The sequence below is a fragment of the Crocodylus porosus genome, unplaced genomic scaffold, assembly GCF_001723895.1.
Source record: "Crocodylus porosus isolate Cpor-Errol unplaced genomic scaffold, CroPor_comp1, whole genome shotgun sequence".
Lineage (NCBI taxonomy): Eukaryota > Metazoa > Chordata > Crocodylia > Crocodylidae > Crocodylus > Crocodylus porosus.
Genome location: NW_017728886.1, coordinates 128,165,441 through 128,190,822, shown reverse-complemented (window position 1 = coordinate 128,190,822; position 25,382 = coordinate 128,165,441). Strand labels below are relative to the sequence as shown.

General features: G+C 41.9%; 1 protein-coding gene across 1 annotated transcript in view; it reads right to left on the bottom strand.

The window, feature by feature from the left end:
- Positions 1-13,795: 13,795 nt before the first annotated feature.
- FAM105A (family with sequence similarity 105 member A) overlaps positions 13,796-25,382 on the bottom strand; it is a 42,245-nt gene continuing 30,658 nt past the window's right edge. The window contains exons 5-8 of the mRNA XM_019541747.1: positions 24,915-25,064; positions 18,303-18,431; positions 15,993-16,265; positions 13,796-15,381 (exon numbers count right to left, since the gene is read on the bottom strand). Of these exons, the coding sequence (XP_019397292.1) occupies positions 15,202-15,381; positions 15,993-16,265; positions 18,303-18,431; positions 24,915-25,064 (732 nt within the window). The 3' untranslated portion in view covers positions 13,796-15,201. The remainder of the gene's footprint in view (positions 15,382-15,992; positions 16,266-18,302; positions 18,432-24,914; positions 25,065-25,382) is intronic.

The following is a 25,382-nucleotide window of genomic DNA, read 5'->3' as shown; positions in this document are numbered from 1 at the left end:
TTTTTACGTGACTTTACTCAGGTGACTTGACAGACCCTTCTTGAGCATTGCTTCTAGACACCCCTATCACATACCAGCTACATGCAGAGCTATACCCTTCCTATGGAATGCCTTGTTCTTTTCAGGGAACTGGGTGATGAAATGCTCCCAACTTCAAAGAAATTTTCCAAGACTAAGAGGCATTGTTCAACCTATTTTTTTTTGTGTCAAAGAATGGGACATGCCAAATGGCTGAGGCTTTACAATTTATGGGAATCCCTCTAACAGGACTAACAACCAAACTATCTTGCAAAGTTTCTGGGCAGCAGCTGAGTTTAGTGCCATAGCAGCGAAGGTTGGCACCTGGGGTAAAGCCCACAGCAGCAGCTGGTCCTTGTCGCACACACACATCTGGCAGGCACCCCCCCCCCCCGCCTTGCCCAGGAGTACACGCAGAATCTTGGATATGAGCTTTGTAAATCACAGCCACAGATCAGAACCTCAAAACTAGAAGAAATGGTAATTTCAGCTGCCCAAGACCATGATACTGCCACAACTAGTCAAGAGGGCACCAGCAGGGCTGGATTGAAAAGCCAAAGTGCCCCAAAACTATACCCACAACTACAGAGAAGGGGAAAAAAGAGGCATATACACAACGGACCCTTATAGCAACAAAGAAAAAAGCAGAGAAAGCAAAACAGTAATTTGCATCAAAACTAATTTGTAGGCTCCCTCCTAAGCATTCCCCAGCCCTATGCATGAGGAAGAAAGAGACAAGAAAGAGCCTGAAAAGGTCACATTTAGTATTCATCAGTAGTGAAAGCAAAGAAGAGATATCAAAGGAAAAGTGCAAAAAAGTTATAAAATTCCTTTCAACCATTACTTTACACACGCAGTATCTAATTTAATTTTGAAAGTCTTAGAAATACTTTTTCGTTTGTAGACATTACTACTTGCCCACTGAAAGGTGTATAGCTTTTGCATTCAATTAAAACAATTTGCTGTCATCCTGACACAATACTTATGAATGGTTAAATCCATCCCAAAATACCTTTGTGCCTTCAGACAAGTAACTGTAGCTGCTGCTTCAAATACAGGGAAATGCCAAAAGTTGAGTAGCCAGTTTGTTTCTTCTTGTTCAAGATTTATATAGTGTCTTTTTAAAACTAAACCTCTTACTTAACCAAACCTGCTGCACCCTGAGTAATTAAATATTTCTTTTCACATTTCTTCTCATGCAGGCTAGATTCAAGTCTGAGTTTCATTCAAGCACAAAACAACTGCAGATTTCTATTTCTCTTCTTACTGAAAAATAAGACAGCTTTTACCTTATTTGGTTTCTCATCTGTCTTCATTGCTGTGTGAACTTGCAGTTGTCTCCATTTTTTACCTGAATTACAGCCAGTTACAATCCAAAAATATGCAATTTATTCACACTCTTTGCCCTATCTATGGATGCTAATTTCTAATTCTTGTCTGAAAGTTTCTCCATTTTCACTTTCACTTTCTCTTTAACCTTCTGCTGCAGAACTTTTTTCAAAGATTCCCAAGAAGAGGGAAGACTCCGCTCTGCCCAAGGATCCCCACCGTCGGAGCCAAGAGTAAGGGAGCTGAGTCAGGCCAGAGTAAGAAAGATGGGGAAGACCTTCCCTCCCACTGTTCAGCTGCCATTAGGAGTTTCCTACACTCGTTAAGTGGTTGCATGCTGCCAATTAAGCTAGACTTGGCCACAATCAGCTAAGAGCGCGGGGAAAGCCCGGAGCCGTGTGAAGCCTCCAATGAACGGCGGTGCCCGGAGCCCAGTTCCCCCCAGGATCAAACTGCTCTGGCTGTCCCCAGAAAAAGAAAAAGGCAAACCATAGAAATAAAGGGAAAAAAAGAGAAGGAATGAAATTGTCTTGGGCTAGTCCTTTCTGCCACTCCTTTTCCAAGGCTTCGGGAGTTGGGTGGAACCCGGTGGTCAGTCTAGGTGGAGGCAGGTAGTCACCACCTCCGTCTCATTAGTACCTCCTTAACATCAAAGTTGTGGCAGGCAAGAAGAGAGAGCACTGGACCGCACCTAGACTGACCTGAAACAGGCTGTAGTCTCCCTGAGGGGGCCAGTGGATGTCAACAGGACATAAAAGCTCACGTCTGGACCTGATGGCTACCTGACAGGGAGAAATTGTAATGGTGGATTTAATTTTCATTATAATAATTGGCATTTAAGGGGTTAAAATATAAAATATATGCTGGTGGGGGTACATAGGCAGCTAGTAAATCTGGAAGTGGGTACGCAATAAGAAAAAGTTTAGGAACCTCTGCTCTAGAGTACATCTATAGAGGTGTTAAATGTTCTTTTGGTACAACAAAGTTAATTTAACATAATTTAGTTTAGTTGTCTACTGGTGAAAATATGAAATAAATTAAAGGATGTAATGGCCCAATTAATCTCTTGGAGGAACTTTCTGAAGATTAAATATTTTGGCCCAAAGTGTTTATGCTGTACTGTTTATATTTTAGGTTATTCATTTCTCTTAGGACTATCAACATTAAGCATTTTACAACAAATTTTTATTGTATTTCTCATATTTTTACTAGTTATTCCAACCTTCATGTGTTATGTAAACAAACACAGCTTGTCATTAAAATCCAACTCAAAGTGTTAGTGGATAAGAGTGAGGAGAGTGGGGCTGGAGAATTTGAACTAGAAGTTGTAGTTCACTAAATATATTTTAGGAGCTGGGCCCCTTCCTCTAGGATGTCTAAGTCCATTCCTAAACCAATTCTTTGCAGACTCCCATGCTCATCAGTTAATAAGCCCTTTCAGAGTCCATGAGACATCTACCTTGCTTCATTCATTCCTGGCCCCCTGAGCTAATCAATCCCAGGTAATTTGAACTAGAAGTACTCATCTCAGATGCAGAGGGAAGCCCAGCCAGAGTGGGGAGCATGCTGCTATATTTCCACTGTGTGCTCCCTGTGGATTGGCAGAGGAAGCATGAAGAACAGGTATTTCTAGTGCTAGAGAGGGGCAGCTAAGAGGGGATCACAGCTGGTGGGAGTGGGAGTGGCCAGAGGTCCTCCCTATTGACACTGTCCCACAGACCACTGCAGGGGAAGTAAGCAGGCCCACAAGGCAAGGTGGTCAGAGAACCACTGACAGAACCTGGGACACATTGTGTCAGAGAATTGCTCCAAGAGAGCCAGGAGGAGACAGAAGCAGTGGAGGCAAAAGCTGGGACTGTGAGTCTTAAAGGTGCATGGCCCTTTTTGAGCTTGCCTGTTGTTGTTTTTTCTTGTTTGGTTTTTTTCTGTTTGTGGGATGTGGGTCTCTCACTTGAGGTGGCAGAAAGGCCACAGAAGGGAAAGATCCTCTTCTCGCAAAAACCAGTTGATCCTAACCCTGAAGGGCTAGGGCAGGGTACAGACCCCCAGAAAAGCTGTTTTCAAGTTAACTGACTCCAAACCAGGAAGGAACTGATTTAATCTGATTGCCTCAGAAGTAGTTGAAAGACTGAGGTAATGTGATTGACCCAGGAACTGGATGGAATTGATTTTCCTGGGTTTTTTTTTTCTTTTGGATTAACTAATGGACTTTGGTGTGGGTGATTTAATTTGATTAACCCAGGAATCTGGGAAGAATTCATTCTACTAGATTGTCTCATGGACCCCTACTAGGATTGTTTAGCCCAGGAATGAATGAGGCAAGGTAGATTCTGCCTCATGGACTCTGAAAGGGCTTATTAACTAATGAGCGTAGGAGTTTGGTGTTAGGGTGGGGTGTAAGTCCCCCACCCTAAACACATCCAGGTTCTGTTTGAAACCTTGGGAGTTGGGTTTCTTTGGGAGTTGGGTTTCTTGGGAGTTGGGTAGAAGCTGGATAGCAAGTTCTACTGGGTTCCTTGGATAGGCTCTCTTCATGCAGGAGAGAAGCCCCGTGAAGAGAGCCAGTCCAGTGGACCCAGTAGAAGTTGCCATCCAGCCTCTACCCAATTTCCAAGGTTTCAAAGAAACCCATACATCAAGTCATGGTGGGCGAGAGAAGGATATCAGAAGCTGGATATTCTTTTACACTTCACCTTAGTATCCACTCTGTCACTTCAACAGATAGGTTATTGAGCTACATGGACCTGTGGCCTAACACAGTGTGGCACTTTCTATGGTCTAACAGAAGAGATGTGGCAAACTCTTAGTTCCCAATTATTGCCTGGCTTACTGATCAGATAATTCCCCATCTATTGTCTCACACAAGTCCCAATAGAACTTCCTCAGCCTGTCATTCTCAGGTTTCTTGCTGCTCTAAATAACAGTTAACTGGTTTAATTCCAGCCAGTCTATACAACCAAGGAACTGCTCCCACAGTGTTTCTCTGGTGATGGTGATCCTGGTCCCATAGCATCCCACCAAACAACAAATGTATTTCTGAAGTTTGAGGCCTTGAAGATGCAGATCTTGTGTTCACCACCTAGGAAAGCTTGTGAGCTCCAGCAGGGTGACATCTCAGGTAAACCCACTGTGTCTGTGTTTTCAATGTTCAACTTACAGATGAGTCCTTGACTTTCCTCCCTGCAGCAGTGTAAAGAAAGAGCCACAAAACATTTCATCATGACCCTGGGATGCTCCCTCAAAAATCACCAGTTAGGGCTGAGCTAGCTCAAACCATATAAAGGAGCTTTGGTATCAATCCCAGAGCATCTAGAGCCTGTTTTGTTTTTTTTCCAGCCCCCCATAATAGGCAGTGAGATGGGCTAAAATATATGGATTCTGCATGGATTTAGGGCTTTCTTTTTTGTTTATATGTTTATAATGTAAGGATTACAGGAGAAACACAATCACAAAGAGAGAGGAAGATATACAAATATCACAGATTACCAAGAATATCCCCAATAACTAAGAACATATAGATAAATGTGTATACAGTACCATTTTCTCTGTCTTTTATAAAGACTTCCTTTCCATTATCCTCAGGATATTTCATTTTTGAAGGCATCTAGTTTCCTGCCTAACTCTCTTGTAGATTGCCACTCTCTTGCAGCTGTATGTTAGCAAAAATGTTGCATTTAAGTTGCAAATTCTCAGCACTGCAGAGCTATAATTTTCATGTGTTGTTGATCTGAAAGCAGCCTTTCCTATCCTTGATGTCACCCTTTTGAGGCCTAGATTAGATTGCACAGAACTAAAGACATGAATGAATTATTCTATTTTCTTGATTTTTTTTTTCTGCTTTCCAATGTATTATATATGTAGGGTCTATCCAAACTGAGCTGTACCCACTTGTCTTCCTTTACAAATTCCAGCATTTTAAGTTTGCAACCCTACTGTCATGATTAGCACCCACTAATAGATCTTGATAGCTGGGTTTTAAGGATATTTCTTTTATGCCAACAGCCAAATGAGTGGTGCAGAACTGGTCCACAGTTTTGACTCCAAGATTGGGCCCTGCACACCAGTATTGGGCCCTGTTCTGCCCCCACCCAGCTCCACATGCTGTGATCAGGCCTAGAGCTACCCTTGTGCATCAGTACCGAACCCCACATCGCCTTGAGCCAGGATCAGGCTCTGTGCCACCCCCAATCAGTCATGCACACCAGGATCAGGCCCCATGCTGCCCCCATGCACCAATCTAGTGCACAGACCCACACTATCTGGCCTGTAGGACTCACCACGGGTCCAGCAATTTGGCAGCAGGAAGCAGCAACCACTCCCTTGCTGCCAAATTTCTAGACCTGCAAGGAGCCCCATGGGCCAGATAACATAGCTCCAGGGTCCAGATCTGGCCTACAGGCTGGAGACTGAACACCTCTGGCCCAACTGACCCATGTTCAGCCTGTTATTTCTGTCATGGTGTCTGTCTTTGTAGCTCTTTGGACGTATTGCTCAATAGCACAGTATCAACAGTAGGCTTTTACCATCTATTCATACCTCTTTGGCTCCTTGAGGCTGTCTTCATTCAGTTTTGGTCAAAAGTAAGACCCAGGCCCTTTACAGATGAATCTCACCTAACAGGAATGATTCAAGATACGCTCCTGTGCTGCCTTTTCTCTAGGGCTTTAAGGCAACATGTGGATGTTGAAGTTGGTGAGGGAGACTGGACTCTGTACCATAAAGGCTCTGGTTACCATCTAAGACAGTTTTTTTTGGTTTTTTGGTTTTTACTGTATAAAATCGGGCAGTAAGGCAGTCTGTGTCTTCATGCCTTACCATTTTTTTCTCTCTGATTGCCATATTTAGGTCTTGTTTCAGGAGGGAATCCAAGACCTTCTGAGAGTTTGGGAGCAGCAACAATGTTAAACTTCTGAAGAAACTGTCTAACGATACAAAAGGAAAACTGTTTATATAATTCATTAATTGGCACATATATTTTGTTATCCCTATGCCAGATGTCAGCAATTTTATTTTGATTAGATTTTTGTTTAACTATGTAACTTGTTGCCCTTTTTACCAGATTCTAGCTACTATTGTTCTGAGCAAAACAAGGCAAATGCTGCCTTCAGCATGTGGAGCTTATAGGTCTTGTATCTTAAGGTAGTTTTCTCCAAGAAGGGGGCCAAAACATAATACTCATCATTTATGCTGCTAGGGAGTCTCTTTAACACAGTGCCTTTTTTTAATGAAGCATATGTTATAAAACTTCCACTTGTCAATGGTCAGTAGTTTCCCACAGACATGCAGAAGAAGGGGCTGGCAAAGTAACAGTTTCAAATACTTTCAAGTTCCTGTTGCATATGTACTGTAAATGCAGTCAGAGAGAAAGGAGGTACTCAGTTGTCAAGAAGAGTCAAACAGATGTAGGTCCAGACAATATTCAAATAGACCATTACAGGTATATGATTTTACAAAGCACTGTTTCCAGTATAACAATATACTTTGTTTTCAAATTTCATCACTAAAAAGAAATCTAAAGGAGACTATGTAAATGGACTGTAGGAAGATAGATGTGGGATAGCCGGCTGTGGGATAAAATACCCTTCAAATATTAGACTCAAATCTGCTAAGAAACACTGGATTGTGTTAGAATTCAGGGTGAGAGAGGGGTACTCTAATGTTTTAAAAATGAGATAAAGTACTTCATTGGCATCATGAATGATAAGAAGGGATCCGGGTTTTCCATTTGCTGTGAAAAAACATGGCTTTTCTCATTTAAAGAGAAAAACGTGGATTTTACTCTTTAAAGGAGAAAACTGTGGGAAAGGCAGGTTTCTCCTCACAGGCTGGCAGTCTTACAGCCTGCAAAGAGCTGCTTTGGGCCGTGGGAAGTAAAAGGAGGGCAATCGGAGGCAGGAAGTGCCATGTGCATGTGTATGCACACATGCACATGGCCAGCATGCAGCCAGACAGGTTGGTGGGAGCAGCCCTGACAGCTGGTACAGGTAAGTCTATGGGGGGGTGCAGGTTGGATGGCCAGCGCTTGGGGACTGTCTGGGGCATGCATGTGTGTGTAGGGGGGAGAGGGGAAGGGTTCAGGAGTGAAGGACACAGGCAGAGCCAGGGGCTGTGGGTCAGGAGTGATGGGCACTGGCAGGGCTGGGGGGGTTGTGACTTGAGTCAGCGGAAATGGCATGGGCAGAGGCAAGACACTGACATACTAGGGTTGCTCAGTGCCACAAAGCAGCCTGCCCCTTCCCCCTTCCATCGTTGCCACCTGGAGGGCAGCAGAGTGGGCACTCCACAGTGGTGGGGCGGGGAGGGGAGGAGTGGGCCCAGGCCTGATACAGGAGCAGGCCAGATGTGGCAGTAGGCAGGGAGCAGTGGGCCCAGCCTGACATGGCCCAATGCAGCAGTGGCTGGGGGAGGGGAAGAGCGGGCTTCCTCCCCACACTGGACCTGGGCCCACCCCTCTCCCACCTCCCACCCCCACATTGGCCCCGAGACCACTGCTCCCGTCCCCCTGCCACTGCTGATTCAGCCCGGGCTCGCTGCTCCCCTCCCCACCATAGCAGCCTGGTTTCTCCCCACCCTTGGCCCTGGTCCTTCCCTGCATCAGCCCAGACCTGTTCCTCCCCTCCCTCCACTGCTGTGACGGGGAGGTGGGGAACAGGCCTGGACCCCAAGCAGCGGGAGGGAAGGGGGGAGTGGACCTGGATAAGCATAGGGCTTCATCCCTGCCTGCTCCTCCCCCCATTATTTTTTATGGGAATTTGGGCAGTTTTATTATAATGATTGAGGCATTTTATTATAATGATTGGTAAGCGTCTTAATTGCTTTAAAATTGTTATTTCAATAAAACATTGTGTTAGATTAATACCTATATATAGTGGCATTTCATTTTAATCATGGAAAAACAGAGGTTTTGGGGGTTTTTATCAGAGAACTTGGGATTCTTTTTTAAATCAGAAAATTTGAAATTTTTAAACAGAGAAAAGCAGGATCCCTGATTATAAGAAAACAATGTCTCATGTTATCTAGGTCAGCAAGAAAGGCATTAAAAACCAAATCAAGCATGTCAATTGGAGATAAGTGAAAACAGCTATTGATGAGTCAATTTTTGGTCTCTATTTGCACTGGATAGTGCTATCCAATGGATTAATACAAAGGAAACGAAGAACAACAGAGTCCCTTTTCCCCACTCCACCTCCCCTCCCCTCCCCCCTTCACCCTTCCTTAGATCTCAGTTTCAGTACCTTCCTTCATGGACCTATAGATTGCCAGAGTACATGTGAGAGATTCTGAATGCAAGGACTACATAGCAAAATGGGAAAACAGGCAGAGGAGTTAAATCTGCAGCTTGTAAGCTTAGGGCAATTAAGTTAAGTTTTTTCGTTAAAGATCATAACCTATTTTTTATCAATTTAACAGGAGTATGTAGTAGGCATAGGCAGTTAATTTTGTTGAAAACCATTAACTAAGGCCTTTTTATCTAGACAATTTACTTGCATAATTAAATTTAGTGCACTCAACAGCTCCTTAGGGCTCTACTGAAGTCCTGAAAAATTAGGATCTTAGCATTAAGAACAACCAGAGTGGTTTTTTCTCTTTTTCTCAAATTAGTTGGCAATGAATTTAAGGCTCTTGGTTTCATCTTAGGTGCAATGGACCTGTGTGCCCTGTCTACAAAAGCATAATTCTCTGACAAATCCAAAAATCTCTTCAAGGACCTGAAAGATTAATTCAGAGTGGCCTTTCACCTCATTCCAAAACCACACATCATTCTCAAACTATTATGTCACAATATTCCTTGAAGCTTTCCAATGTTCATTTTCAGGAAGGTGATTATCTGGAATTTAAGATTGCATACCTTGGATTTACTTTTTTTAGTGGTACACAGAAAAGCCCCATTACATCTCTGGTGAAATTTAAATCAGTTTTTAAAACATTATAGGATATTGTAATCTCCTGTGCTGCTCACCAGTGCGCCTTGGTCATAAGGATTTTTCTGGCTTCGCCGTCACTTGAGGAGAGGACAGCTTGTTACGGGGTTAGATCCCAGAAGGCCCTCAGGGGTTCTCACCTGCCATGTCTTGCTGGAATAAATTTGTTTTATTGGGAGGAAGATGATATGTCCCACCTTTCCCGGTCCCTTTCTTCAATTTTCCCATCTGTCTTTCTGTTTGGGGCTCCGCTTTCCCTACACCCCACCTAACGCCAACCAAAGATGTTATTTTCTCATTTTCTAGGTCGAGTCTGGTATAGGTTCTGCTGTCCTGGGTCTTTGAATTATACTGGTCAGATTTGGATCTCCAGGTTTTCTCAGGTCATATTGAATCTAGCCTAAACTCCTTCCCAACCTCAGGTTACCTTGATTCCCGGTGTCCCTCTCTCTTTGGTCTGTATTTGCTGTGGTTCAGATGTCTCTCTCTCCGTTTCTTCTTGGGTTCCTACTCGGTCCAATCCAGTCCAGAGATGTCTGGAGTCCATGGCATTGTTTCAGGTAAGTCACTCAGCCCACTTGGGCTCAGCTTATCTTTGAAGGCCCCCTCCATTTTTCCTTTGTGGGGCTCTGCTCTGCTCAGGGTCACTATGGGCTCACTAGAGAACACACTTCTGGTCCCCCCATCTCTCCTCCACCTGGCTTTTTATCCCAGCTTCAAGGGGCTGACAGGTGAATCAGCACTGACGTGCGACCATAAAGTGTGACCATGTCAGTGCGGGAGCCGGGCCAGCTCTTCCCTGATCCATTGTTCTTTTTTTTTCCCCTCCTTCGGTGCAGCGTTTTTTTCTGCCATGGCTCCACTTCTGCTTTGCTCCCAGCTCAGTGCAGTGTCCTGCTGGCTTTGCTCATCACCAGCTCTGAATAAGTTCTTCCTCGTGGCTTCATGCCTGCCATAGATACCATCTCATAATTTGTCGCACTAACCTTTAAAGGCTAAATTGCACCTGCTATGTCAAAAGTTACAACTGGTTTTGACCATGTCCAGGAAACAGGCAAGAGGCAAGGGTATCTGTGAATGATATCTTTTATTAGACTGACTGCAATGCATTCTCCTACGGGAAAAGCAGGCACAGTGAAAGACTAAAAACAGTTTTTCAGGTCTGTGAAATGGAAGAGAGAAATTCCCAAGGATATACTACATCTGGTCTGAGAATACTTGTGATTCCCATTTTGCCAACCTGAAATCTACCTTTATACAGCAAGGACACTCCAACAAATATGGACCATATCTTTGAAAGATCTACCCATATACCCTGCAGAAACCTATTACAATATAAAATAACCATTTATGTTCTGACTTCACTATCCTCATATTCAAGAGAAATTTACAAAACATTGTCACAAAGGTGCAAATAATTCATAAGCTGGCTGGACACACAAAGCCAAGAACTGAACACTGATATTGACTCTATCTGATACTGATATTGAATCTACCTGACTCCAGATAATCTGCCTTCAAACTACAGGTGACAACAATACTCTTTCTTTTGGAAAGGTCTTAATCTTCCCCTAATCAAGCTATCCTCTGTGATTTGTTTGTTTACTATTCGTGGGAATGTCCCTCTTCTCCATTTTCACAGGCCTGTTTTTTCATTTTTTGCTGTGCCTGCTTTTCCTATGCATTTGGTCCCATAAAAGATATCACCCAATAGATAACCTTTCCCCTTGGTAAAATAATTATAATTGATGTAATAAAATCTGGCTTGAGATGCCTTTATTTTTTTTATCTTCCATGGAGGAAGGAGAGAGTTCCATCTCTCTAGGTACCCAAAATCTGGGGCTTAAGAAAGGTCTCTACCCATTATTTCTTTCCCTTAACTTCCCATATTCCCTAATGTTTTAAGTTACCAACATTTTTTTCTTTCCTTGTAGTCCTGTAGGGAGGTGGGGCAGGGGAATGCTTCCCTGTTTTGCAGAGGCCTAATTCTATTCCTGCTACTCTGTCCTCATTTTCTTTTCTTCATCCCTTCTCTTCCAAACCCTCCTTCCTAAGGCTACTCTTTTCCCTTATTCAAACCTCTCATTCTTTCCCCCTCATATCTTGTGTGCTGTACCCTAGGTCTTATATCTGTAGATCTTCACTGTCTAAATGGGGGAATCACCATTCCCATTCATGTTCTCAATCATTCTGCGGAAAACAAGACAAACCACACTCTTCACCCTCACCAATCCCACCCTCCTCAACCCACACCCTTACTCTCACTTTCCCAACCTCCTATTTTTTCTCTTTCCCCGATAAGAGTGAAGTAAACTTTCCCAACTTTACTTACCTTCCAACTCTCCTCCTCCAGACATCCAGTCATCTTGAACTCTCAAATATTGCAAAAATTAATAAATTAACAAATAAATTATTTCTCTCTCTCTCTCAAAGCAACAAAAGAGAAAAATCAACCTCTGCTCCTACTTCTCTGACCTTTTCTTTACTTAAATCTTTATTCTCACAGTGTGGATAGCTAAAACAGTGATTCAATATAATGTATTAAATTTGAAAATTAAGATGCAACTCCATGGACCTCAGAAGGTATTTAATTCCAACATAAATCTCTTTTGAACTCTTGAATTAACATTTACTTAAAAGAAAGCTATAATTGAAGCTTCTGTACAAAGGCAAATAAAACATCCTGCTTGATGTTAAAGCTCACACTGATGGGTCTTTTATGATGCTTATCAGTCAAATGTTGAAACCTTAGAGCTACAATTACCTTTCATATTTATTTTTGAGAAAATTTCCTAATATCTCAACAACCTAGGACCATTCCCATAATTTTGGTACCTATTAAAAGTTTGCTAAACAACAAATTAGCCCACAATTTTTTCTCTTAAGCTTAATTTTTAAATAATCCACCATTTAGATTTCTGATAAAACTTAAAAGCATATCTACTAATCACTTTTCTTATAAACAAGGCATTGTAGTTTGAATTCAGTGTAGGAAGTACTTGATTGTATAGGATGTATTTATTAAAACCTTGTTTTGATATGTATTTTTAGTTTAGGAATAAAACATTATTAGCACAAGCACTTATTGGTGGGGGGATGAATATACATTATTGAGTAAAGGCATGTAATGCAGAATTTAAGATTAAAAATGTATTAGAAGACTATTTGGAGTCATTAGAACAACATACTAGACTAGCAAAAAAGTATTCTAAATATTTGGAATTAAGATGTTAGTTTTACAATGAACCCTAAAACTATTTAATAATTAGAAACTGGTAAACAATAATATCCTATACATGCTGACAGAATGGTATGTTACCCTTTAATTACTGTAAAATAAACTTTAAGTTTCAAAATTAAAAAAATATCACCAAATTTACAGCAGACTGTAGATATGCATCACTCTTGTTCAGTGAGTAAAGGGAAAACTGAGAAATAACCAAACTAAGGACTCCTTGGATAATCCTGATAGCATTATACATTTTAACTCACAATGTCACATAAGAACAAAATAATGCTAGGAAATAATAGAAGCATCCAGAAAAACAAACTTTTCTTAATCTTGTATGCCATCTACTGGATAGGTAAAAGGATACATATTCTCTATCACAGACCCCTGTAATCTTATGAAATTACTTGTATTCTAAGTGTTTTGAGGTGATTATGAAAGTTCTTGCTTCAGAAATCAGAGCTTTGTGCGCTTTATGTGAGAAGGGATATCCCATAATTCCAAGTTCGGGTTAATCTGTATAAGTCTACGCTACAACATGAAACAGCTTCTGTAGTTATTTGGAGTGGTTTCCATTAACTACAGACTTTTTTTGGTGTAGGTGAGTACTCTAGGACTTCTAGCCACTATTTACTTTCCACTTTCATACTATTACCAGTTCATCTTTTCTGGTGCTTGGTTACATTTATACTGCAGTGACTGCAACTCATGAAGACACACTCAGACTAACTTTAAACTAGCTACCCTGGGTGCTGCTACAGTCTGAAAGCAATAAATCAGAGGCAAATATGTTTCCTAAAGTTCCCAAGTCAAAGTATGATATTTCTTCATGACTGTCTGCATCGTAACTAGAGTGTAATGTTAGAATGGTAAAAGACATGAACATAATGGCTAAGTACACTGTCAGTGCTGAACAAACACCACAAATAAACAATAGTCGTGATCTCCAAATTCCCCTATGAAGATTAAAAATCAAACAAAAATGAATAACATGCTGAAATCAAAAAAAGTTTCTTTTAATAAATAAAATGTAATTAGATATGATTTTGATGACATAAGAGAAGGTCATATATCAAACACTTCTAATTACAGCTTACAAATTGTTGAATAAAGCACCTGAACTTTCAAGAAACAAAACAAATGAAGAATGGAGCAATTCATGCTTGTTTTATAAATATATATAAAAGAAAGTTTTATATACAAATAAATACATAAAAGAAAATTAAGGGGAAAAGTTGTTTTTCTTTACATAATAGAAAATTTGCTGTGCACTCCAATTATGTGAGGTTTAATGTCATTTTTATATAATCTGTTTTGCTCCTAAGGGCGTCACTCAGTATTTTGTTATTGTGGTAAATTATTTCTTATGAAAACAAAAGATGCATGAAATGTGTCTATAGGAACTGTTTTATTATCTTTTAAAGTTGGATGTTTCTTATTTACTACAATTTTTCTCTTTAAGTATAATATTACTAGGTTTAGTTTGGTTCTAGTATTAGTAACTCAGATAATTATAGCTTAAATACAATGTCCATGTCCAGAAAAACAAGTTCTTTAAAAAACCTGTGTTATCACTTCAATTTTCATTTAAGTTAGGCACCCTCATTTTTCAAAAGGTCAGATTATGGTTCATCTTTTAGAAAGACAGTAATGTGTTAAGAATTCTACACTGGAAGCAATCCTCACTTTTTAAAGTTAACTACTATTTTTCTACTTTCTTAGATAATTTTTTTATTAAATATCTATGTAAACTGTTTAATCACACAGAAGCTGAAGAGAAGTTGCCTACTATACTACACTCTTTTTAGACCTGCAGAAACTATAAGTAATATTGAGCTCAACACTAAACATAACAACATCACTCAGCGATTAAATGCTATATACAAAAGGTTAGAATATGTACAAGTTCTGCCAAACATATGTAATAAGGATGAATATAATGAAAATGCAGCGTTTCCAAGTATACTGAACTGAATAGTTCTCAAACCTACTGTAATACAAATCTTGATATCCTCTTGGTAGGCAATATTGAAATCAACCCCTTAAAAATTTAGTGATAAGGGATAAATACTGGGTAAGATTTTAATGCCTGTTCTACCATTTTGCTATTGCCTTTCTGGATTTGGGCAAGTTGAAGTACCTATTTATAGCAGGGCAGCTTCACATACAACTGACAACTGACACATGGCGCAGTGTTGACTGCTGTGGTGTGGTCAGCCATCACTGAGATGGTGACTATTTTTTGCACTCCTCCCACCCCTGACATAGGCAATGCCCAGGCTACTGTGTTGGTCACATATGCTTCATTTCTGTTACTGGAAGCACCCTTCTCAACCACAAAGTAGGTAACATTTGGAATCGTGTTGATTTATGCACAGATACTTCTAAAGGTTTTAACTGAAGTAGTGACTATGTGCTATCTAGTAATAATATTCTCTAGCAGACCTCCACAGGTGACACAATTTAATTTAACTCTTTCAGAAGTCAGCGTGGCTTTGTGTTTTGTGCTTTTTAAATCCAGACTACTGAAATGTGGTTGGTATGGGAAAGTAAGTTATTACATAAGTTTATGTTAACACGTAGTCAATCTTATTTTTCACAGACTTTAAACAAATCTCACTGTTTCAATCAAAGGGATTAATTTCAAGAAGATAAATTTACCAGGATAAATTTACCTTGAACTGTATACAGTTAAAAACAGTCTTATATACTGATAATAGGTATGTGATAGTGATGGTCATCTTCAGTTAGGAGAGAGATCTCATGCCATTCCCTGTGATACTCCTCTGGATAGTTTACCTGAAACTCTTCCGTATTAAACTTACACAGTCTGTAAACTCTTATCTTTACTTCAAGTAAATATCCCAGAAGAAACATTTCCACCTGAGGGAGGGGAAAAAGGACTGTACTGTAAAACAAACCAACTAAAACCCATAGTTTAATGAACCTCAAGTATGGTAAGTTGTCTAAAATATTTCCTTGGGTGATATTAAGAACCGACTAGAAATTTTCACAACCAGTACCAACTTATTAAAGTCAGCTTCCACAACCAATACCTCAGGAAATAATCCTTATGTGGGCCAATACATGTTAAGCAGCTACTCTGGAAAATTTCTATTCAAGATATAGAAGAAATAGGTTAAATAAACATCAAACATTCATGGTGGTGTTATGTAAAGGGTATTACAAGTACTAAAGGCATCACAGCTTTAGGTATCATGTATAGGTAAATCATTGGGCATTTTATTTTGGACACACTCAGAAGTATTCTTCCCTTTTTAACTGCATTTTTCCAGAGGGGGGAGGGGCGGGGGCAGAAGGGGGAGGCTTGGTTTAAGTTTTCTTTCCCCAAAGCAAATAATACACTTCTATTCACAGATGTGTGTTATAGTATAGTAAGTTAGGGGCACCAAGTTAGCCTAAATCATGGTATTACCTAATCCCAACCCTTTCAAAATATACTGTTAGAATTTATTTTTTGGTTACATCTTTACCTGCTGTAGTCCACCAGTGTCTCCCAATGGATTCAAATGATTCATCATGAAACTCAAAGGGTCAGATGAGGTATCACGAGCAAACAGGAGGCTAAAAAGCCTAGGTACATGTCCCTGACCATTCTTCATCTGTTCATAAGCTTCTATGACTTGGTAAAGCATGATGAATTTTATAGCCTCATATAGCTTGTACTCCTTGCTCTCATCAGAGAAAAGGATATTACACTTGTTTCCTCTTTCATCCTTGTCTTTCACCCCACTTATTTCAGTCCACTGGAATGAATACAGAAAGAAAAATAAAACCAACTCTTTGACTCATTACAAATGAATTTCATACATCTTATTTTTTTTATACGAATTGTACTTTAAACAAAAAGAATGGCCTCTGGACTGTAAGTTACTATTTTCCTAAGTACAGTGCAAATGGGTGGAGAATTCTAAGGATCAATAATGGAACTCAAAGCCTTTCATTTCAAGAAGGTGAAGGCAACTAAACACAAAGGCTTACAGCACATTAGCTATTCAATTGTAAATGATCATGTGCATGCTCTTAATTTGTGGAAAACGGAAGCTAAACTGTTATAGTTTTCCCTAATACATCTTCCCATTTGTGAATGTATGCTTGCGGCTTATTTCTGTGGAGCAGGTGATAAACCCTTGCCCTCATTCATCCCAAGGTAACTTGTCCATGCACTTATAACCCTATGCGCCCCTATTCAATCGCAATCCATATTGTTAGTTTTACAAAGATAACAGTGTAAAGCCTCAGGACTAGAAAAACATAATATCTGCCCTTCCCTGACCTTGGTGTTACCAGTGCCCATAAACTACACAGAACAACATGGGAAAAGTTTTATACACCTTGTTAAGGCTCTTTACCTCATTTCTCAGAGCAACTTCTAGCTCTAATGGCAGAAGACCTCATCAGTTTAGGGCTGCCTTAGAAACCTGGAAATTGATGGCTCCTAGAACGGGCAGATCCAAAGGGGATGCAGTGGCTTGGCCACGTCCCTGTTTCTGACCATGCCGCAGAAACAGCAGCTGTAGATTTTTTCATGTCCCCCAAAAAGTTAACAATTCCCACCCTCCCTTTCCCTCCATATTCAGAGGCACATCCCCTCTCCTTCCCTCCCCTGCCTGCTGCTGCCCTTATCCACACCATTTTGGGGGGGTGAGGGGACCACTTGTTGGTGTAAACATTTACACCTGTCCTCTGCTGCTCCATCTGGGTGGCACAGGGGCTGAGCTCAGCCCAGGTTAGCTGTAGCAGCAGTGGGCAGATGGGTTCTCTCTCCTTGACTGGTACTTCCTGGTGTTCCCTGCCAGCCTTGGAACAGGCACAGGACGGGAGAATTGTGCTAACATGTCTGTCCATGAATACATCAGTTGTTAAAGCCTGTGAACATTGCAGTAGATTCTACCTGGGAACAACAAAAAGTAACTGCTTCTTAAATAAACCAGTTTTTTCCAACCTCTCTACAGGGAAAGCTTGGACTCAAAAGAGTGCAATTTTCCCAGAAGCATACTCAAGGGATGAATCAACAAGTGCTGTGTCTTAAAAACCCCAAGAGCCTAAGAGACTCTGCAGGGGCTTAGGGGGGGAAACAAAAGCACAACCCTTTGTGGGGAGCTATGGGATCAACTAAGACGAAAGGATGCTGATGGGGGAGAGAGTATAAGACTCCTGGGGTAAAATTCACCAAGAAGGTGCATCCTATATTCTGGTAAGTTCCTCTTTAGTCTGTGCTGGTCACCAACAGAGGTATGGCAAGCTCTTTTAGTGCCTAGGTATGCTGTTGGTTCCAGGGTTGCGCCTGTTACAGTGAAGACTTTCCAGGGAGAACACCATTCTGCTTGCCCCTGCTCCCCAGATACACTGCTGAATACAGGGCTGCACCTGCCCAGGCTCTATAGGCTGCCTCTGCTGTGGCAAAGACTCTCAGGAGGGGGCATTTTGGTGCCCCCTTATAGTCCATGCCCAGAGCTGGTGCCCTGGTCACTCCTACTAGTTATGCTACTAGTTGCCAAGTTATTTCAAGGAATATTACTCTATGCCTCTGTAGCTTCTCTATCAGAAGGATAGAGTTCAATGGCTAGTACCATTACTATTCCCAGTAATACAAGGAAGTATTTAGGCTTAATCTCAAAGTCTCAAAGTCCACACCTAGAAATCCAGAAAATGTTGTCCAAACATTGAATGAAATGTGGGGGATTGATGCTTCGAACCAAAACCAGCTGCTTCTGTAGCAGCAAAACATTTCTCCTCAGTTTAATTTTCCTTGTAACATTTTACATTTTCTAGATACTCACATTTGCCTTTAATGTTTCGATACATTTGCGCAACTTCCCAAATACATTGGATCCTGTATATCTTTCTGGTCCAAAACTATATTGCTGAATCCAGTTGCAACCTTGTGAATACAGAAGCTTTTCAGGGAGCTGTAAATATACAATTGGAGCAAGATTACTACAGGAAGGAAATGGATAACTTAATCAGTTCTTGGATAGAGGAGATGCTGTGTCTTAAATTATACACTAAAAACTTAACCATAAATAAATATAAAGCCCTGGTCTATGGTCTTTTCAACTAGGAGTGAAGCTTCAAGACTTAATAAGGATTCCTTTTGATAGGCAACCAGGCAAAGGAAAGGGAAATGCTCTCATCACCATTTAAACCAAGAATTTGACACCTAGCCCATTAACTTAAGGCAGCCAAAGAAACTCAAGTAAAAGTAGCTTTACTTTGGTAGGTGTGCAGCTCCTCTTAAAATCTGGCCTTTTCCATACCTGGATTTTTTTTTAAGTGATCTATGACTCCAAACAAAGGTCACAGCTCCTCTCAACATATTTTTCATCCAACTCTAATTCATCCGTCTCTCTGTTTCTGAACAAAAATGAAAATTTTGCATGCCATACCAATTTTTTAAGCCAAAATTACAGGGAGTAAAAATACAGATTTTTTAAATGGAAGTTGTTTGCAACCTTTGCTTTGCAGTGGCCATTTTATCTTCATAACAAACAGGATCCATTTTGTTTACCATTTCTAGTAGAAAAAACCTGGAGAGGTTGTTGAATCTCTGTTACTGGAGATTTAAATGCGGGCTGAACAAACATTTGTTTTGAGATTTTCAAAGAGAAGATTCTGCCTTGAGCACGTGGTAGACCTAGATGACTTGAATTCTTTCCAATCCTATTTTTCTAGGATGTTATTGATTTTTTTGTACATAATCCCTTGCTGATAATTCTAATTTAGACTATCAATCATCGAGCTCCAAAACGCTGATGATGTTGTGTGCTCACTTGGAAGCAGACCTTCGGGTATTTGTTGATGTCTTTGCCAAGGCATACAAGAAAATGGGATTGACACTTAACATTCAGAAGAGTAAGGTCCTCCATTAACAAACTTTTAATGAGCAGTACCTAAGCCTGGTAATTCAGATTCATGGTGAGATTCTGGAGAACACTGAGCATTTCCCATACTTTAGACACTCTCTCACAGAAGGCTGCCATTGACAAAGAAATCCAACATCAGCTCAAATGTACAAGTGCAGTCTTCAGATGCCTGATGAAATTGGTATTCTATGATCACGACATCAGATCCAAAGCCAAGCTTATGATTTATCAGGCAGTCATGGTCCCCACCTTACTTCATGGAGCTGAGGCATGGACAATATATAGGAGACACCTCAAGTCATTGAGAAGTACCATCAACACTGCCTGCAGAAGATCCTTCAAATGCAATGGGAAGGCAGATGCTTCAACGTTAGCACCCTCTTGCAAACACCATGAGCATCAAGGCAATGATCATCCAACATCAACTTTGCTTGGCCAGCTATGTCATTCAAATGTCTGACTCCGGATTCTGGAAGCAAGTTTTATTCTACCAGCTCAGTCAAAGTGTACATTCAAGAGGAGGGCAGAGAAAGTGTTTCAAGGATATCTTCAAGGCCAAATTGAAAAAATGCAAAATCGACATCAGCTCCTGAGAGACTATCACCACCCAATCACCCAAAATGGAGCAAGAGTCCGCTGCAAGCATCTCAGTACTTTGAAATGTTACAATGACAACAGGAGATGGAAAAGCATAAACAGTGGACCAAATTAAGAATCCAGAGCCACCCACCCTGCATGGAAACGTGCTCAAGTTGCAACAGAGTCTGCCAATCCTGGATCAGCCTCATCAGCCATCTTCAGACCCACAGAGAAGGCAATTTTGGAAGACAATCATCCTTGATTGCAAGGGATTGCTGCTGATGATGAAGAATTTAGACTACACAGCTGGGAAGATAACCTGTCAATACACCATATTTACTCAAATGTAAACTGGGTTTTTTTCCTCTCAGTCAGCATGGTGGGGGGGGCCCTCATCTTACATTCACATACAAGGTAACTTTGTCTAGCACTGGAAACCAATAATGAAGTTGATTAAATACAGCCATCACTAAGCATAATTATTAAATACATGGCCCCTATGGGAAAAACATGCTGATGGGCACTGCTCCCTGTCTCAGCCTGTCACATATGATTAGTGTGGCCCCATCCTCCATGAGGTAAAGCTGTACCAAGTTTCTCTTCAGATCACATAAATATTTCACCAGGCAGGGGAAATGTGATAGATTTTTAAAAAGGTGTTTTTTTTCCCTCAAAGGTCAGCTCACCTTGAATGACATTATGTAGTGAAAGGTGGAGACTTATTCAATGCACCGCCAACAAACCCCCCTCTCCCCATGAGCGTCTACTATAGCCTACCAGTGGGAGGATCCTGTCTACATGCTTCTTTTATTTTATGGAGATGGGGGATTTCTCCCTAGCCTGCTCCTCTGGCCTGTTGGCTAAGGGCAAGTGAGCCTCAGGGACATCCAAACCCTAAAACCTATGGGTTTGGGGCCTGCATGTAGGATGCCTGCCATAGATTTGAGAGCATCTGAAACCCCAAGCTGAAGAGTCTGGGAGGGAAGATACTTTCTGGTAGTAACTTTATATGGACTTGAATGACTGGGCTCTGCTCAGTGGATGCAATTAGGAACTAATTTGAATGATCTGGCCTGAGACACAAAATCATTAAGGCTGTCAAACTATTAAAAAAATTTATCACAATTAGTTGCGTGATTAAAAAAATTACTCACAATTAATTGCAATTTTAATCGCACAGCTAAAACCTCAAAATTATGCACGTACTTTGTATGGTTGGGGAGTAGGTGTGAGGTGTGTGCATGTGGAGGGAATTTGTGAAGGCATGGAGGGCTGTGAGTGTGTGTGTAGGGTTTGGAGCCTGGGGACCGGGAGGGTCTCCACAGGGCAGTCTAGAGCCTGGGGAAGGGAGACCCCACATGCTCTGGCAGGACGTGGGGTACCATAGGTCAGGAGTGAGGGGCAGCAGCAGAGCTGGGTGGGGGGAGGCTGTGGTTTGGGAGTGAGGGGCAGGAGCACAGGCATATCATTATCCCTTCCCACAATCATATTGCCCTCCCCAACAGGTGTCCTCTTTTTTGAAACTGGAAATAAAGTAACCCTACAGGAATGCAGCCCAGTGCCATGTAGACCAGCACCCAGCAAGTAAGTCTGTGGAGGGGAAGGGAAGGAGTGAGGGGGGTGCAGATCGAGACCCCCATGATGAGGGAGGGAATGGGACAAGGACAGGGACAGGAGCTGGAGTGAATGGGACCCTGGGGCCAGGGCAGGTCATGTGACAGAGCCATGGGAGACTTGTCTAGGGGCCCAGGGAGGGAGGTAGCTCCCCACCTCTGTGTGCAGCCCTGGGGGAGGCATGCCTGAATTTGGGCACAAGGCAGAAGTGGGCTGTCTGCTTCAGGCTGGGGCTGTGCTTCCACACCCTGCTGCCTTTGCCCTGGGAGTTGTGACATGCCTGCCTCCCATCGCCAGGCAGGCAGGGGATGCATGACCAGCATGTGGCTCCCAGGGCAAAGGCAGAAGGGCTCAGAGCCCCAGCCTGCAGTAAGCGGCCTGCCTCTGCTCTGCGTACAAATGCAGGGGGCACATGCCTCCTATGCTTCCCTCAGAGATGTGTGCAGTGGCAAGAAGGCAACCCCACACACCCCTAGATGAGTCATCCAAGGCTCTGTCACATGACCCACCCCAGCCCCAGAGTCCCATTCACCCTCCCCCCTCCCCCATTCACTGTGTGAGTCTCAATCTGCCCCTCACCTGCCCCTGCCCTCTCCCCCTCACCCGTTCCCCTTCCCCGCTACAAACTTACTGGAAGGGTGATGCTCTGCATGCCACTGGGTTGTGTTTCTGGCCATGTGCATACTGCAGCAGTGTGTCTCTGTAGCTGTGCACACTCCCCCATACCTTCTTGCTCTAGCAGTCCGGAGCCTGCACCCGGACTGCCTTGTGATCCTCTGCACTGCTACCACTACCTCACTGGGTGGCCTGGAGGCAGTGGTGATGGTGGCAAAGTGGAGTCTGGGTGCAAGCTCTAAAGCCACATGAGCGATTAACGTGTTAAAAAAAAGTTAATGCAAGAACAAATTAAAGCATTAATCGTGCACATTAATGGTGATTAATTGACAGCCCTAGAAATTATATATAAAAAAGCATAGTTTGTACATGGACAAGTAGATACAAAAATGCTGCTCAAAAGTGTGTTTATGGAGTACCTGTGCTAAAATGTTCAGCAATATAAAAGAAGGTAAAATGCACTGATTTTGGATGAGCTACGTCTATGGCAACCAGTAGTAATTTTCCTATATGAAAATTATTATTGGTATGTTTATTTTAAGGTCAGCATTTTCAAAATTTCTCTCTCATTTCCACATGTTCAAGAGAGCAAGGTCTAACAGTAAGGGGGAGAAGGAACAGGCTGCAGGGGTAAGAAGATGGGGGGGGCAAAGAAAAATGGGGTCTAACAGACTCTTGAAGATTTATTTTTCCTGCTGTAGCAGTGGGAAGGGGACAAGCCTCCAATAATTAGGTTCTGTACCTGGAAAATAACAACAAATTTATAAATTTTACAGATATAGAAACTAACTACTGGGGGGATGGCAGGCCAGTAGGGGGAGCTCCTGCATTGACCCACCCACCTCACTGCACCTGACCACCTTCCAAGCTCCAAGTGCCTCCCTGGGGGTGCCTCACGTCTGGCCGACCCCCTTCCTGAAGCACACCCGCTAGCCTGGGGGTAAAACTGTCACAACCCAGGGATGGGCTTGATTCTGGCTCTGTGCCCCCTGGGAAACACAGGCCAAGTAGCCCTCAAGGGTACTTGACTCACTTCAAGAACTTGGGGTGCTTCTCTCAGTCGGAAGCACAAGTACTGGTCTCCCTTAGTCAGGTGAACCGAGGGGACCCCAAGGCATAATCTAGACCCACTCCCAATAAGTCTCCCATGCTAGGTACAAAGAAGAACTTTATTGGTTACAAGGGGTAGGGTTGAAATAGGGTACAGAGTTCAGTAGTATCAGAGAAATCCCATAGAGCAAACAGGGTTTCTGGGGTAGCTTTCAATCATGCCTCTGAGTTACTGCAAGCTATATATATAGTTAGATCTCATGTAACTTACTCACAAGTATCATCCAGAGGCTGGTGAAGATTCCCTCTGGAGGCAGGCAGTTCCTTGATCATGAGTTTTGAGAGAGAGAGCAAGTTTCAGGTAGCTCTTTTCTCTCTCTCTCTCTGAGTCTTCCTCATGGCTACTGCTCCCTCCTCCTGGGCAGTCCTTAACTTATATAGCCCTTATGACCTTATTTACCTTGTCCAAATGGAGGCCAGCACTTGTTGGCTGTCAGCTAACCAATTTGAAATGCATCACTAGTTGCTGGGCAGACTGGCAGTCTCTAGCTCACCAGGGTGCCCAGGCCCCTCACCCAGGTATGTAATGCCAGTCATGTAGGCAGAGGGAGCAGGTTTCCCCCCTCCCTCAGGGATGTATCCAGCTCAGGTTACCTAAAGAGATAGGGTAAGGTGTGTATCCTCTGCTGGGCCTATCCTAACCAAATTGTCACAGAGCAGAGTTTTTGGGGAGAAACAGAGGTGGCCTTCTGCCACAGGGGGATTATCTTATATTCAGGGTTGTCTTATATTTGAGTAAATAGAATACTTGTCTCTTGTACAAAATAATACAATTACGTCCATATGGTACCTGCACTAAAAAAATAATTTAAATTGAACTACATGGTATAGAACAACAACAGGCTTCAGGACTGCAAGTCCATGAGCTCTTAAGACTAGACTTATAAGATACTTAAGGCACCTCACTCCTAGTCATTTTATTGGGAATGACATGCCTAAATACTGGCCAGCCAGTTGGAAATTCCAGTTAATAGAATTTCTGGTTACTTGAATTCTGGATAACACAGATTTTACTGTACCAAAAAATCCATCTCTAAAACAATCTGGCCTTGATCCTGACATGTGCAGGTGTGGAAAACTGTACATGAAAGTGAAAGATAGAAGCAGTGGCAGAAGGAAAGAGAGCTCTAACAAATTAAACCCACAGCACATGGTCAAATGCATCTCCTACTTATCTCTTATCTTATACCAAGAAACTTAAACCTGTAAATCTTTTGGGAGATGAGACCATCTTTGTTGTGTGAAACCACCACACACAGTCAATAACTCTAGTAGCAGGAATTGGGCTTAAAGCAAGAGCATGCAAAGGGCCTTAATAACATAAGTAGTAGTGGCATATAACTTAAGCTTCCTCAGACACAATCTACACTTCATTTGTTCTTTTTCTCTTGAAAATAAGAAAACACAAGGGACTTGCTTTCACTTGCTTTGGATAACTGTTTATGGTACATAACCTTTCACGTTCTTCCCTGCAGTCAATGCTCCTTTTCAATTGAAAAGTAATTTGTATTAGGGTTACAACAGCATAACAGAAGAAATTGCTAGATCAACTATTCCTACTTCAAGTATGGAGTCATTTACATTTTGCATAATTTGGAAACAAAAGCTTACCTTCAAAATGTCTCTCTCCTTCATCCATGAGGGAAAAGAAATGCCCTGGCTGAATACCCGAAAGAGAACAGCTCTTAATGCACAGTAGTTATCTCCTCTGACTTGTCGTATATATCTAATATGGTGTCTCCAAAATAGCTCTTCATAAACCTAAAATATGACCAAAATGACAGTGAACAATGCATATCTTAAATCCAGGGACAAGCTGGTGTGACATTAGCCAGATGTCTAATTTCAAGACGTTCATAATACTATAAGAAGTAAAAGGTTTTGTTCTTTTCAGCAGCATACTGCCATTAACCTAACTGGAGACCACCTGAAATCTTTTTTTCATTTAGATTTGTTTCCTCTGGAATGTTACCAACCATTTCATAGATTTTATAGATTTCATAGACATCAGGGCTGGAAGGGACTTCGGGAGATCATCAAGTCCAGCCCCCTGCCCAAAGGGCAGGAAGTCAGCTGGGG